The sequence below is a fragment of the Planococcus citri genome, chromosome 4 (genome assembly GCF_950023065.1).
Source record: "Planococcus citri chromosome 4, ihPlaCitr1.1, whole genome shotgun sequence".
Lineage (NCBI taxonomy): Eukaryota > Metazoa > Arthropoda > Insecta > Hemiptera > Pseudococcidae > Planococcus > Planococcus citri.
The window spans coordinates 51,350,401-51,364,464 of NC_088680.1; the positions used below are offsets into that span (position 1 = coordinate 51,350,401).

The 14,064-nt window shown below is 32.4% G+C and overlaps 1 protein-coding gene across 2 annotated transcripts; it reads right to left on the reverse strand.

Annotated features, from left to right (window-relative positions):
- Window positions 1-730: 730 nt before the first annotated feature.
- gudu (Armadillo repeat-containing protein gudu) lies at window positions 731-8,887 on the reverse strand. 2 transcript variants are annotated; one of them, XM_065360735.1, is made up of 10 exons: window positions 4,087-8,887; window positions 3,864-4,010; window positions 3,582-3,791; window positions 3,219-3,467; window positions 2,998-3,108; window positions 2,193-2,417; window positions 1,784-2,080; window positions 1,503-1,691; window positions 1,058-1,279; window positions 731-972 (listed from the first exon to the last, which is right to left on the reverse strand). In XM_065360735.1, the coding sequence occupies exons 1-10, from the start codon at window positions 4,318-4,320 to the stop codon at window positions 859-861; spliced, it is 1,998 nt and encodes a 665-aa protein (XP_065216807.1). In that variant the 5' UTR covers window positions 4,321-8,887; the 3' UTR covers window positions 731-858. The 2 variants fall into 2 exon arrangements, with proteins under 2 accessions (XP_065216807.1, XP_065216808.1); XM_065360736.1 differs by having other exon boundaries at window positions 3,864-4,006; window positions 4,087-4,116.
- Between the last annotated feature and the right edge of the window lie 5,177 nt (window positions 8,888-14,064).

Genomic DNA, 14,064 nt, shown 5'->3' on the forward strand with positions numbered 1-14,064 from the left:
ATTGAATAATAATTTTGTTCATTTCAATCCAATGTATTTTTACGTATCTACTTTTTTATTTTTTTATAATAAAAATGTTTTGAATTTAAAAAATTGATTAGCCATGAGACTGTGTTAAAATTCTTGATTTTAGGAAATCACCTTTCAAGATTCTGCTGTTTCATCAAAAACTTTTGATTTTTTAAGAGAACATTCAAATTCCAACGTTCAGATGATGAAATAAGAAAGTACATTTATGCAATTTTTTTAAAGAAAATTAAAATTTTTATTATGGATAAAGAATTAAAATTCTGCGACTTTCACTTTCAGCCCTGTAACACGAAATTCAAAAGTCAACTTTTCAAACTGATGAGGAGGATCTTTCTTTTCACCAAACTTCCATTTTTCACGCCCTAATGCTTTGAAGAATTGTGCACTTTTTCATGTCAAATCATATGTATTATGCTGTGAATTTTTTAAAATTAATTTGATGAATTGATTTATATTATGTACTTTATAGGTACACTTTTCTTCTACAATTGTATCTATATACCTCTCTCTCTCTTTTTAAAAAAAATCAATTTTAAACTTCCCTTTTCCATGCTTTTTCCTCTAAATAATTCATACAAAATGTTGATGATGAAAATCGAAATAGAATGTTGCAAAAATTCACTCAAGTAGGTACTTTAAACTTGACCAATAGGTAAAATTAATTTTAAAAAAAAATCTGAAACAATTTTAGGTGAAAGAGGAAGGGAATGAGGGAGGAAAGGACTCCAATTTTAAAGAAGTAGGTATTATAAACGCTCGAATAATTTGTAACATTCAAAGCTACCAATACAAAAAATAAACATGACTGTTTCATTCATCCTATTTTCTCTAAAAATGATCAGTACTACTGAGTTTCAACGCCAGATTCCTAATGTTACTCAGGCACTTTGCAGACGATTCTTGCAGACGTTCATCTTTAGATGCAATAGCTTGTAATAAAAGCTGAAATTTAAAAAAAATAGGTACCTAGTTAAATAATAATTCGACATATTTTCAAATAGGTAAGATGTGAGTTCATGTTGCATACTTTCACAATTCCATTTCGATGCAAAGTTATGCAGTTGTAAGGATCCGATGATAATTTATGTAAGGCCAAGGCTGTTGCTCGCTGGACATTGATATTTTTTGAAGTCATGTACGAAACTAAAGGTTTCACAGCGTGAAGTTGGCCGAAATGGTAACAATTCTTTTTCCACGTACAACAATTGGCAATTGCTGTTGAAAGGTGTTCTCGAAGCTTTTCGTTATTCTGGAAACATTTTAAACATGCATGTTATAAAGGCTTTATAAGGTAATAACTTTAAGATTAATATTGGTTAAATATTTCAAGGAGATTGGCGATATTTTTTCTGAAAATTTCACTCCATGAGCTCAACTTTTTGAAAAATTTTATGAAAGAATTTTTGGCAACCATCTCTACATTAAACTAAAAAAAAAAAGAATAGGTCAAGTATTCTACAGGATTATATTACCGTCGGAACTAATTTGGCTAAATAGTTCACAACTCCTAAATCAGTAATTACAGCTAAATTCTCCTCATTTCGAGCCACTTCTGCTATTGTAGCACAAACACAGGACAGAACTCCAATATCATTCGATTCCAGTAAACTAACCAATAGCTCTAGTCCACCAGCAAAGCTACGTATCATTTCAGCCGAATCCTATCAATAAAATAGATAAATGGGAACATTAAAAAATCTGCTCAATTTGAACCAATAATTACAAAACTCTCAAGTCGAATAGGCATGCCTACTTTAGCATTTTGTATACATGGTACAAGAGCCCACGCAGCACTAGCTTGAACTCGAGGCGACGAACTCCTCAACAAAGACCACAGCAATCGTATACCATCATTCTGTACAATTTGTCTAATACAATCCGCATTTTCAGCACACTGTGCCAAAATCTTAGCAACATTTTCCAATAAGTTTTCGAACGTGTAGTTCAATAAATTCACAATAGCCGGTATCCCTTCGGCTTTTAAAATCGTTTCGTGATTATGCTGTAATCTGGCACATTCCGCGATAGCACCAGCTGTATTTGTTAACACCTGTAATGGTTTATTTCCAGTGTGTATTGCTTGGTATTCAATTTAGGCACACGAATTTACTCGTCAATGACACGCTTTAAATGCAGACAAATTTACCGTATAATTTTCTTACTTCTTCGTTTTCATAGCTCAAAAGTTGTATGAGAATTGTGACCGTATCTAATTCATCTAACCTTCGTATGTTTTCCGTATTACTAGAACATTTCCATACAGCTCCGGTCACCGAAGCTAGAAGAATTTTATTTTTTCGTACTTTTTCGTTAGTTAATAGAGCCACCAAAGGGTCTAGACCGCCGTATTGTCTCACCATGTTGCTCGTAACGTGGTTTTCAGCGCACTGAAATTAATAAAATAGACATAAATAACGAAAGTCGAAGGGAAATTATTTTTTTCTATCGAATTTCATGCGCAGGATTTCACCTAAAATTACTGAATTGGTTTATACTCAATATCCTCAAAAATAAAAATGTAGTTGGTATAAACATTCAAGTTTTTTTTCACTATTTATAATTTTAAAAAAAAATTCAATTTATGAAAATCAAAAAAAAAAAAAAAAAAAAAAAAAAAAAAAATGAACAACGATCACCTCGATTTAGATTGAAATCATTTCGTAGTCCAAAAAATATAGGTTTTTTTTTACTTTTACTTTTTATAATATTTAAACAAAAAAATATCGAAAAAAACATCAATAATGAACATTTGATCACCTCGATTAAAATCATTTCATAGTCCAAGAAATATAGTCTTTTTTTTAAAAAATAATATTCAAAAAGAAGTTCAAATACGAAAATAGAAAAAAAAACATCAATAATGAACAACAATGATCACCTCGATTGAAATTTGAAATCATTTCATAGTTCAAAAAATATTTCATAATTTTTGTCAAAAAAAAAAAAAAAAAAAAAAAGTAGACATACTTTGAATATAACGATGGCGCAATATTTTTTAATTTCGTCGTTTTCATTCGATAAATACTTGACGATATCTTCTATTAATCCTTCTTTTTGCAAAGCGATTTGAAAATCTGCCTAATCAATAAAAAGAAAAAAAATATTTAAACGTAGAAAATCAATGAACAGATAAGCTAGGTATTTCTCCACCCATTCTAAATAATTTTTCAATCATTAAAATATCTTACCAGAGTTGCACATTGGGTTATGGCTCCCAACGTAGCTATAATAATCTGTTCGTGACAACTTTGAAGCAATTTTCCAAAATATTTCACAGCGTTCAATTTATAAATTTCTATTTTACTTTTAAACGATTGGGAAACAGCCCACAACGCAGTGCACGTGGCACATACTACGTCAACGATTTCTTGATCTTTCATATTTAAATCTTGTTTATTCGTTTTCAACACGTGTTCGGGAACATTTAACAAATTAATCTAAAAATCCAAAAAGCATGAAAGGTACACTTGACTCAAATCTAGCTCCTGAGAAAACCATGGATGGCAATTTCAAATACACTGATGAGTTAAGAATTGCCTATCTATACTTACTAATTTTGGTAATCCGCCAGTTTTGCGAACTATTTTACGAGGTTTTTTGAATTTAGATATGTTGGAAATTATTTCAGCTGCTAATTTTTGCAACGTGGATAAATCGTCGTCTAAAATAACGATGATATCTGGTACTGCTCCTAGATCTGTGATACTTTTCGCAATATCGGGATTGATCGTGATATTTTTCAAAATCAGTAACGTAGCGATCTGAAAAACATAAACATTTTGTCGTATTTTGGAATTGAAAAAAAAGAAGATTTATAGAGAGTAATTGGGTACTTTGCATTTACGATGATTTGTTTCTAGCAAATTGACTAATATTTGTAACCCTTCGGTATTTTTAATCGCTTCTTGAACGGTATCAGATTCAAGATCTTCATCTTTCAAGCACGATAAAGCCATTATAGTCGCTGTTTGATTACCTGTCTTTTACATACACGTAGACGAATTAAAAAAATTCAACGCAGATTAGCTTTTTAGTTTTCTTCGTTTATTTACCTACCTTTAAATAACGTATTAATTTTTGTACGTGTCCGTAAATGGATGAAATTTCGTTGGTGGTTTTCTTTTCTTTCTTAACAGCTGCATCGTTTTCATCTCCCGATGTGTCGCTGTAACTGGAACTTTCCGGACTTAATTCGAATTCTTTTATTAGTACCTCGTTCGTTTCGTCGATATAGCTACGATTTTCAGAGCCGCCCGAATGAGTATCCACTTCATTATCATCTGATTCCATCTTCTTTGAAAATCATTAATCCGACGAAAATAATCGATGATTTATGGTACATGAAAATCACTAATTATAGGTACCTAACTCATCTTCAGTCGCGTAAAATAAAAATCAAAATAAATTCGTGAAAAATATTCCATGTGTTGAGAGAAAACCGGTTAGGTATCGTGAAACTTTTTAGAGTATATTTTTAGCACGAAAAGTATCTGTAGAAGCTTTGGTTCGTGATTATTGATCAAACTTTGTTGCTTGGATGAATAACAGGGAGAGAGCTTTTGGCTTTTGGTTATAGGTTGCCCTAGTTGGTATTAAGGAACGAACAAAATGCAAGCTAAAAAACAGCTGTTTTAAATTTGGTGATCGAGTGTTTACTTACTGATCAAATGGATCGATGACTTGTTGACAAAATATACCTATCTAAGATGGTAATTCAGGGTTTACTTTGGTCAAATATTTAATAAGATATAGAAATTAAGTATAGGTACATATTCATTTTAGAAGCTTTATTTTCTGTTCGAGAGATCTGATGAGATAATTTTACCAGAAATAAGATTTCTGGAAAAATTACACACACAGTTTACAATTTTCATAAAATTATAATTAGACTTATGACTCAACTCAAATAAGGTAGGTAAGTTAAGTTCACTTATTTGCGTGTGTTCATTACAACGATAAAAAGCCATACACGCAGGTAAGTAATTCAACGAGATAATGACTCATACATTGACTACCTACCATACCTACCTATGCAATGGATGTAATGTGTAGGTAATGTTTTTTCTTCACTTTTACTGCATGCGTGCCGTATTTTTCACCCCTCTTGAAATGTTTAAAAGGTAGGTAAAGTTCCTTCCTGAAAAATGAAGGGCTAAATTCGCACGAGAGTCACTTCACAGTCATTTTTAAAATGACCATAAACGATTCCAATCTGATATTTTCAACGTGACTTCATCAATCATCAGTTTTTACTTCTAGCGAATTTTGAATGATTTTAATTTGTTTAAAAAGTGTTCTATGTGAATGTGGTGAATTTTGACATGTTTGAACGATGTTTTGTACAGTTTTAACTCAATTTTACCAAATGTTGCTGAAATTTCATCAGTTTCTGGTAATTTTGAATTTTCGAATGAATTTAGTGCTTTTTAATGTCACTTTTAACTCGTTTCAAAAATGTTTTGTGCATTTTTAATTTAAATATCACCAAAGTTTGCAAAAGCTTATTAGGTGTACTTATCAGTTTTTTGTACGCAATTTTACCGACTTTGCCGTGAAACGGAAAGTCAAGGTATTGTATTTGTCATGATGGTTCAAGAATTGGGTGGGGGTGGATTTTCTTGACGTTTCGGAGTGTGCTGATCACGATAAGACGTATGGCGCAAAACGAGATAAGTTTATGAATACACGTACCTAGTACCTTGTGGTGCCCGGGTCTTTTATGGTAATTGTGGTGCCCGCGTACATAGAGGATCATATATATATGTATGATAAAGGTGTTTTAAAGCAGTTTATTTTTTTTAGGGTTTTTAGTCATAGTGGTGCCCGTTATATAAACTTGGTACTTGTGGTGCCTGCCTCAAAAATTTTTTTTTCACCTTAGAGTGCATTTCATGAAATTCTACATCGTTTTATATAAAAAGACCTTGTGGTGCCCGATTTGGGCGCCACAAGCCCAAAACCGGGCACCACAATGACTACGTATACTTAAAACGGGCACCTCAATGACTAAGTTTAAATCTATATATATACATATTTATATATTTATTTATATATAGCCGCATACAGGCAAACTCGTAACGTTTTGTATAAACAGCAATCTCAAGACCCCTCCATAACTTCGTTGCTGTGCATGCGCTCGACGCGTCACCCCATAGGCCTGATAGTACTCGATGCTAGGCCGCGTTATATTCGTTAACTTGATTTTTGGGTGACCTGTGGAGAGGTATCTCATTGCCGAAACATCAATTTTTCAGAAAAGCTTTTTTTTAAAAGTCCCTTACGTCTCTGTTTTTCGCAAATAGCTTTTTAACAAAGCATCCCACAGAAAAATAACCAGCTCTGAGCAGAAAGAAAATTTTATTCTCTACAATTTCCTTCATTGCATTTTTTTCCTAGGATGCATACTTTTCCCATAAAATCACTGTTTAGACTGAAAAACACGAAAATTCGGACCTGTATAATCAACTCTAAATTAAAATTGAGCAGTCAAAAATTTATTTTAGACGATTTTTGACCACGCCATGTGAAAGAGGACATCTTCAACCACCAGAATCACCAAAAAGAACGTAAAAAACGTAAAAAATGATTCTTGGCAATAAACACCTTTTCCTCATGTCCTTGTACATAATACTTAGGCTATGCACTCATTTGAAAATTGAGTCAAAAGAGAAAGTGTATAAACGGCAATCTCACGTCCCTGCTCAAACTTTGCCAGTAGACTCCCCACACCTTGTAGATTCATATGGCACCTCATCGAAAAGTCACGTCCTAAAAAGGTTACGAGTTTGTCAAAACGTTATGAGTTTGCTGGTTAATCTATAAAAAAGTTACGAGTTTACCCCCTAGAATATTTATTTATTTATTTATATATACTGTCTTATAGTACATTGCGAGATCCGACATATACACAGGCATTGCGAGATCCACCCCAAAAAATTTCGAAAAATGCTAAAAACTCAAATAATAACCCTACAACTTCGTTCGAACGCATGTTCTAGTGTGTAAACAGTGCCTTTCTATGCATTGCCGCCATCAGTTTCGCGATCCGCATAAACCGAGATCCACCAATGGCCTAAACCTGATTTGGGGGTGGATCTCGCAAGATGCGTCGTTTATCTATTTTCAAAAATTGTATATAGGTTTAGATTTCCTTCCATGTGGCCCATGCTACGTGTAAATCTTACATAACATCTGGCCCAGTCGACAATGTGGCCCAGGGCCAAATTGTCAAATGTATAGGCTACATACAAAGTGGCCCACCCCATTTCATCAACTTCCGCTAGGTGGCGCACGGTTTAAAAATCGAGTCGCGGAGATGAACGTCGAGTCTACAATTAATGTGTAGCCTGTAGAATGGGAAACAGTGCTTGAGGTACGTGTAATCATACAAAAATTGTGTGTACAAGACAAAAAAATTTACTTGTGATTTATCTGTATTTTATTGCTCCATGGCAGAATTATTATAATCAAACATTTTGATGAGAGTCAGGCTATTATGATATAAATATTCACTCAAAATTTAAATCAGTTCGGAAATTTTCCAATTTTTTTTCAAAAAAATTTATTTTAGGAATCTCGAGTGGTCCACATGTCAGGAAATTTGGGCATATATAAGTATATGAATAGTAGGCAAAACGAGATCCGGCTGAAAATGTGTGTACAGGGTCCCCCGGATCTCACGAGTACCATGGCATATGAGAGAACTTGCGAGATCCGGCAAAAGGATCTCAGGATCTCGCAATGCCCGATTTTATATAAAACGGATCTCGTAATGTATGGTTTTTACATGTATATATATATTTGCTCGCGACCAGACATGTCAACTATGCTTGGCATATATGCAGAAAAGTGAACAAAATTTTAAAATTGGTATAATTTCTGTTCTAAATCACTTATCAAAATTTTATTTACAGATTCAATCTAATATTTAAAAAATCTATGTTTTGAAAAAAGTAATCAGATTTTTAGGCTGAATTTTGAAGAAAATTTTTGAAAATGGAGTCAAAGTAATTTGAATTTTGAGAAAGTTAAGACACCACAAGAAAGCTTAAACAAAATAAAAATTTTTGATGTTTCTAATTTTTCAATGGGCCAATAAAATACTGAAATATTTCGAGTCAAATTTGTTGTCGTGTACACTCAGGATCGATGTATTTGCATACATCTCCACCAGCACATCACATTCTACTCACTACAAATCAACTGTAGACCCTGCGTTCGTCCTCGCGCCTTGATTTCTAAGCCATGCGCCCTCTGGTGGAAGTTTCTGAAAACTCATAGTTGACTTGTATAGTAAAATTAACCCATGACTTGTCAACTATAGTTGACAAGTTGGTCAGTCCACTTGTATAGTAAAATTAACCCGTTCAACAGTTGACAAGTCTGGATACTAATACCTATATATCAATTTATGTATAAATTTGTGCCGGGCTGAACTCAAAAGCTCCGAACTTTAAGTCGAAACTGATGATGGCAAAATATTGCTTTGATACTGAACTAGAGAAATTTTTAATTTGGTCGAAATCGATTCAGCCGTTTACGAGATATGAACGTTTAAGTGTGTTTCAACGTTATGGATAAGCAGAAATTTGTGTAAACCCTTATATCTCGCAAACGGCTCACCCCCAACAAACAGATGGGGTGGTTAGGGTGTGTAGGTTGCAGATTGGTGCGCCGGAGGTCGGGTGTTCGAATCCCGCGCGAGTCAAGAGGAGAAAATTTTTTGTTGATTTTTTTGTTAATTTTTTTGTTAATTTTATCTGTCCAAAATTTTTTTGCCATAAAAAATCAAAATTTTTGAAAAATTTCTAGTGTAATTTTTGTTTTAACAAAAAACATTAAGTTTTTTTTTGGTGAATTAATAGTAATTTTCAGTAGGTAAATAAAATGATTAGTTATTTTTGGTGAATTACTCGTAATTAAAGTTGGTCGAAAATTTTGGTAAATTGCTTGGGTAATTTTTGGTAAATTGGTAAAGTTTGGTAAATTGTTAAAAACCTTTGGCAGTAAATTACTGGGGTAATTAAAATTCGGTAAAAAAATTGGTAAATTAGTGAGGAAATGTCTGGTAAATTACTGAGGTGAATGGTGGTAAATTGCTGGGGTAATTCTTGGTAAAATGGAAAATTGATAAATTAGTGGGTAATGTCTGGTAAATTACTGAGGTAAATGTTAGCAAATTGCTGGGGTAATTTTTGGTAAATTCGTAAATTTTGGTAAATTGGTAAATTTTGGTAAATTGGTAAATTTTGGTAAATTGGTAAATTTTGGTAGATTAATAAATTTTGGTAAATTGGTAAATTTTGGTAAATTGGTAAATTTTGGTAAATCGGTAAATTTCGGTAAATTGGTCAATTTTGGTAAATTGGTAAATTTGGGTAAATTGGTCAATTTTGGTAAATTGGTAAATTTCGGTATACTGGTAAATTTTGGTAAATTGGTAAATTTCGGTAAATTTGTTTATTCTCCTGTATAACAGAGCAAAGTCGGTTAATCTTGCCTACTGCGCAAGATGTTTTTTTAATATTTTCAAGTTTTTTTTTTGGTAATTTTTGATATGTTTTGATGGTGTTTTAGGCATTTTGGCTCAATTTTGTCAAATTTCGATTACCTATATTTAATCAGTTTTCGGTAGTTTGAAATAATTTAATACTTTTTAAAATGTTTTGATGCAATTTCAACATTTTTAAACAATATTCCATGTAAATTTATATAAATTTTGATAAAATTTCACTAATTTTTGGTGATTTCCAATTTTTTTTAGCAACTTTTTTTGTGTTTTTACACCATTTCAATAATATTAACCATCTTTTATACATACAATATTTGCCATGTTTTTGCGAAATTTTACTCGAGCTTCGTAAAAATTGCAGCTTTTACCTTTACTTTGCTTTATAACGAATTCTCAAATGTTACATTGGGTTCATCCCCTGCTTCCCCTCCCCAAAAATCGAAATTTGATCAAATTTAAGTGATAGCCAACATCTGGTTACCCTTTTTTTTCGACCTCCTCACCCCATTTTATTTTAGTTACCTACTGTTTCAAGCCACTCAATGGATCTTCCAGCAGATATTTCTAAACTTTTTACAAGTAGAAATTTTCAAAACCTACGAGGTATAGTTACGTCAAATAAATGTAATGAACAATTTTTCTTCAAAAATGAGTAGGTCTTGGTACGTCTAACGTAACAGAGAATAAGGTATCACGAACGGAAGAAAAAATTTTGAACCAATTAAAACGAACGTGAATCGAAAATGCCTGCAAAAATACATCATTTTTCAGCTAAAATTTCAGGCCCTAAAATACATTTTAGATTTTTGATGTATTTTTAAAAATCAAATTTTGGGTCAAAAATACAAAAAAAGTCGAAGTTTTATTAAATCAACCCGGAGAACAGAAATTTAATGACTATCCTATTTTCAAATCGATTGGAATCAAATTCTAACCGTTTTGTGCAGTTATTGAGCCTCCAGCAGATTTTTGTTAGGTTGAAATTTTCACAAAATTTTACCTTATAAAACTGAAAAGCTAAAATTCACTTCACACCCTAATTTGGATGTATTATCCTGAGCTGTTTTGAAGCCTCCCCATTCGTGTTTTAGAAATTCCATATTTCAAAAAGTGTCATAAAAACTGTACGCAAATTAACATTAAGAAACGATCAAGTAGGTCACTAACAGGCTGGAATTTTTAAAATATGGCTGAAGGTCCCAGAACGCGGTTTGAAAGTTGAAACTACCTTCCTCTAATCGACTCAGTATGTTGAAATCAGAATGGAAATTCTATCTGCGAAAAATCTGCTGGAGGCTCCAGATCTTCTCAAAATGACTATGAAACCGCCTCCAATCGATTTAGGGGAGAGAAGAGAGGAAGTGGGGAGAGGGGGGAGAGGAAAATGGTAGAGTCTAAAATAAAATACTTACACCTAAATGCAAAATTTGAGCTTTAATACCTGCGTTAATTTGATGAACTTTTGATTTTTTACCCAACGTTGATTTTTAATAAATCAACTTAAAATCAAAAAATACATTTTAGAACCTACGATTTTGATCGGTGATGTATTTTTGCAGGCTTTTTCGAATTAGATTTGTACGGCTTGAAAATTTTTCTGCCTTTTTCCTTGTGAATAAAAAAATGTGCAGTTTGGTTTAAAAGTACTTATACCTGTTGGAATTTTTAATTGATTGATCATAGTATAAACATTCCAGATCTTCCAGTTCATTTTTGGATTTTTCAAATTTGAAAAACTTCTATGAAGGTTTCAAGTAAAATACAGAATATTTTCTCAAAGTCCAAAAGTCCAAAAATTTGCAGGCGGCTCCATGAGAGCTCCATTTGGTGACCAATCGATTGGGGAGATCGAAAATAAGCTATAAACCAGAAGCTGCAGTAGATTAAGCCTGCAATTTGCTCTTTTTGACTCAAAATTTAGATTTTTCAAGTCTCGATCTTTTTAAACTTGACATTGAAATGGAGGTACTTTCATGTATTTGAGAAAAATACCTTTCCAAGTGCCTTTAAGTACCTAGCTTAAAGGTTGTTCTATATGTTGCCAATAATGTTGCCATTTTGTTTTGGGCATGTCGAAAAAATTACTGCAATGTATTTTCTAGAGTACCTACCTATCTATTTTAAACTTTTTAGATTTCTTTTTGAATTTTTTATGGTTTCTTTCTCCATACTCGTGAGCTAAAACCAATTTTCTCGCACTGATGTTTTTAATTTTTTACATTTACAAGGATATTACTAAGATTGACACACTCTGGTATGAACGAGACCCTGCTAGATTGAAAGTTCGAGTCCATGTCTTAAACCCCCCTAATCAAAATTTCAGGGTCTCATTTTTCGATTTTTGGAAAATTTTGAAATTTGAAAAAGCTGAGCCAGTATGAGACGAATTTTTAGTTTAGACTAACGTCATTTTAACCCTATAATTCGGAAGTACCCATTTTGAGTCATTTTGAAGTCTCCTGTAAGTTTTCAAAAATTGCTCTCGAAAGATCAGAATTGAACTTTGACACCTGTAATTTTGATTGGTATTTATTAGGGACCTTCTTGACAGTGTTACGCTGTTATTGTAAAATTACAAAAGTATGTAAGTGTGTTCGAAAGTGATTTTTGAGCAAGCGGTGGATTCCACAAAAAAATAGGTTTCTCCCAATTCAAAAACAATCACTTTTATGCAAGCCATTTCGTAGACCAAAAAATATGATAAACAAATAAAATTAAAATAGAATTTAAACGCTCAAATTGATACCTAAATAAATAAATTAAAAATAATATTTTTCTCAAGGAATTTCAAATTGCTCTGAAATCATCAAAATTGAAAATCAGCTCCGGTAATTTTAGTTTCTGCTCATTGCAGACCCTTCAAAACTATGTAAGTAGGTATTATTTTTCTGTCAGTCAAGCTACCCTGAATTTGTTGGCGATCATAAAAAAATGACAAAATTTGAAAAAAATATAGTTATTTTTTCCAACAAAATTCTAATATTCTCGAACCCTTTCACACATTTTAATGCATCAATTATCAACCCAGAGCCCATGCATGAGATAACAAGATCACCTATCAACTCAACTGAATTCTCCGAACCATTCAACACCAATAATATAGGTACTTACTGCCTACACAATTCTTACGCAGTAATTACTAAAAAATTGACCGCACCTCATTCTCGATGACTGCGACGTTGTCTGGATAAAGAATGAATATAGGTACCTTGCCTGAAGTCATCTCAACCGTTTAACCTCTAATTAAAGGTATCTGTCAATCAAAATTTCATTAACTGATAACACTCGAGTCGTTCGTTGGTGATTGGGGATTGATGGAAATTGACGCATTTTGGCGATATTTTGCGAATACCTATTACCTACGTGTGGTATTATAACAACGCTATGGGCGTAATAAATTAATCTACTCGATATGAATTGTAGACTGAAAAATTTCTAATTGAGATCATAATTAGGCCAATGTGATGAAATACACCGCAATAAGCCAATAAGGATTAGCCTAAAAGTAGGTACATATATCTACAGAGCTGAGAATCCAAATTTTTTAATAGATAGGCTATGAGATGCGTGATCAATACTCAATAATTCCGTGAATTTTCTCGGTTAAAATATTGAAATATTTTAGCCAGTCTAGGTCTCTCTTCCTGCTCTTATCATGCTATTTCCCACATCCGATCCAATCAAATTATTTATCTTAATATTAGATAGGTATAGTATCTTCATTGTTTTGTCCTTACGTGCGTATTAGACCTATAATTTTCTGCCTATTTAAACTTACCTATTTAGAAATTCCTCAGGAATTGGTAATTTTTTAAAATGGTTTAGATTAGGTAATTGTGCGCACTAAAAAACTCCAAATGCTCTTTTTTTTTGGAAATAAGCACCGTGTTAAATAACATGTAATTAACCTATTAGCTATTTGTTCAAATTAACGTAGACTAATAATGAAGCACGCGATGTGTATTGAAAAGAATCCGGAAACCTGCGGTATAAAGATCTAGATAGGCATATGAGTTCAAAAAAAAAAAATTAAAAATACTTGAGACATAAAATTGAAAATAATTCTACAGCAATTACCTACATTCCATGTTAAAATAAATAGAAAACTACATAACACGTTTCAAAATAACGTAAGGAATTTTCGAGCTAAATTTCCAATAAGACAAAATATAAAGTCTCGTATAGGTACTTAGTTAAAGGTACACTTTTCATAGGTACCAGAAATTCAGGAAATAAAATACCTATAGACAAACAATTGATTTGAAAGATAACTGACAACTACGTATTTTATACATAGTTGTTCACGAGTAGGAGTAGGTATATTTACGTTTAGCATTTAATTACACTAGGTCAAGTATTATTGTTTATTGAAATTGAATAGTTCGTTAGAGTTCATTACTTTCATTTATATTTTGATATTTTAACACCTTTTCTTGTTGGACGTCGCGTTCGAGATAATAATACCAGCAGAGAAAATAAACAATTGACGACGATATGTAATTACTCGTAAGGTCATGTAATTT

Bases quoted from the DNA above. Each gene is read 5' to 3' on its own strand.
- gudu (XM_065360735.1), bottom strand. From the start codon at position 4,320: ATGGAATCAGATGATAATGAAGTGGATACTCATTCGGGCGGCTCTGAA. The intron at 3,792-3,863 runs GTACCCAATTAC...TATGTTTTTCAG, and splicing joins CAAATCATCGTAAATGCAAA to ATCGCTACGTTACTGATTTT. The intron at 1,280-1,502 runs GTAATATAATCC...AAATGTTTCCAG, and splicing joins TAGCCAAATTAGTTCCGACG to AATAACGAAAAGCTTCGAGA.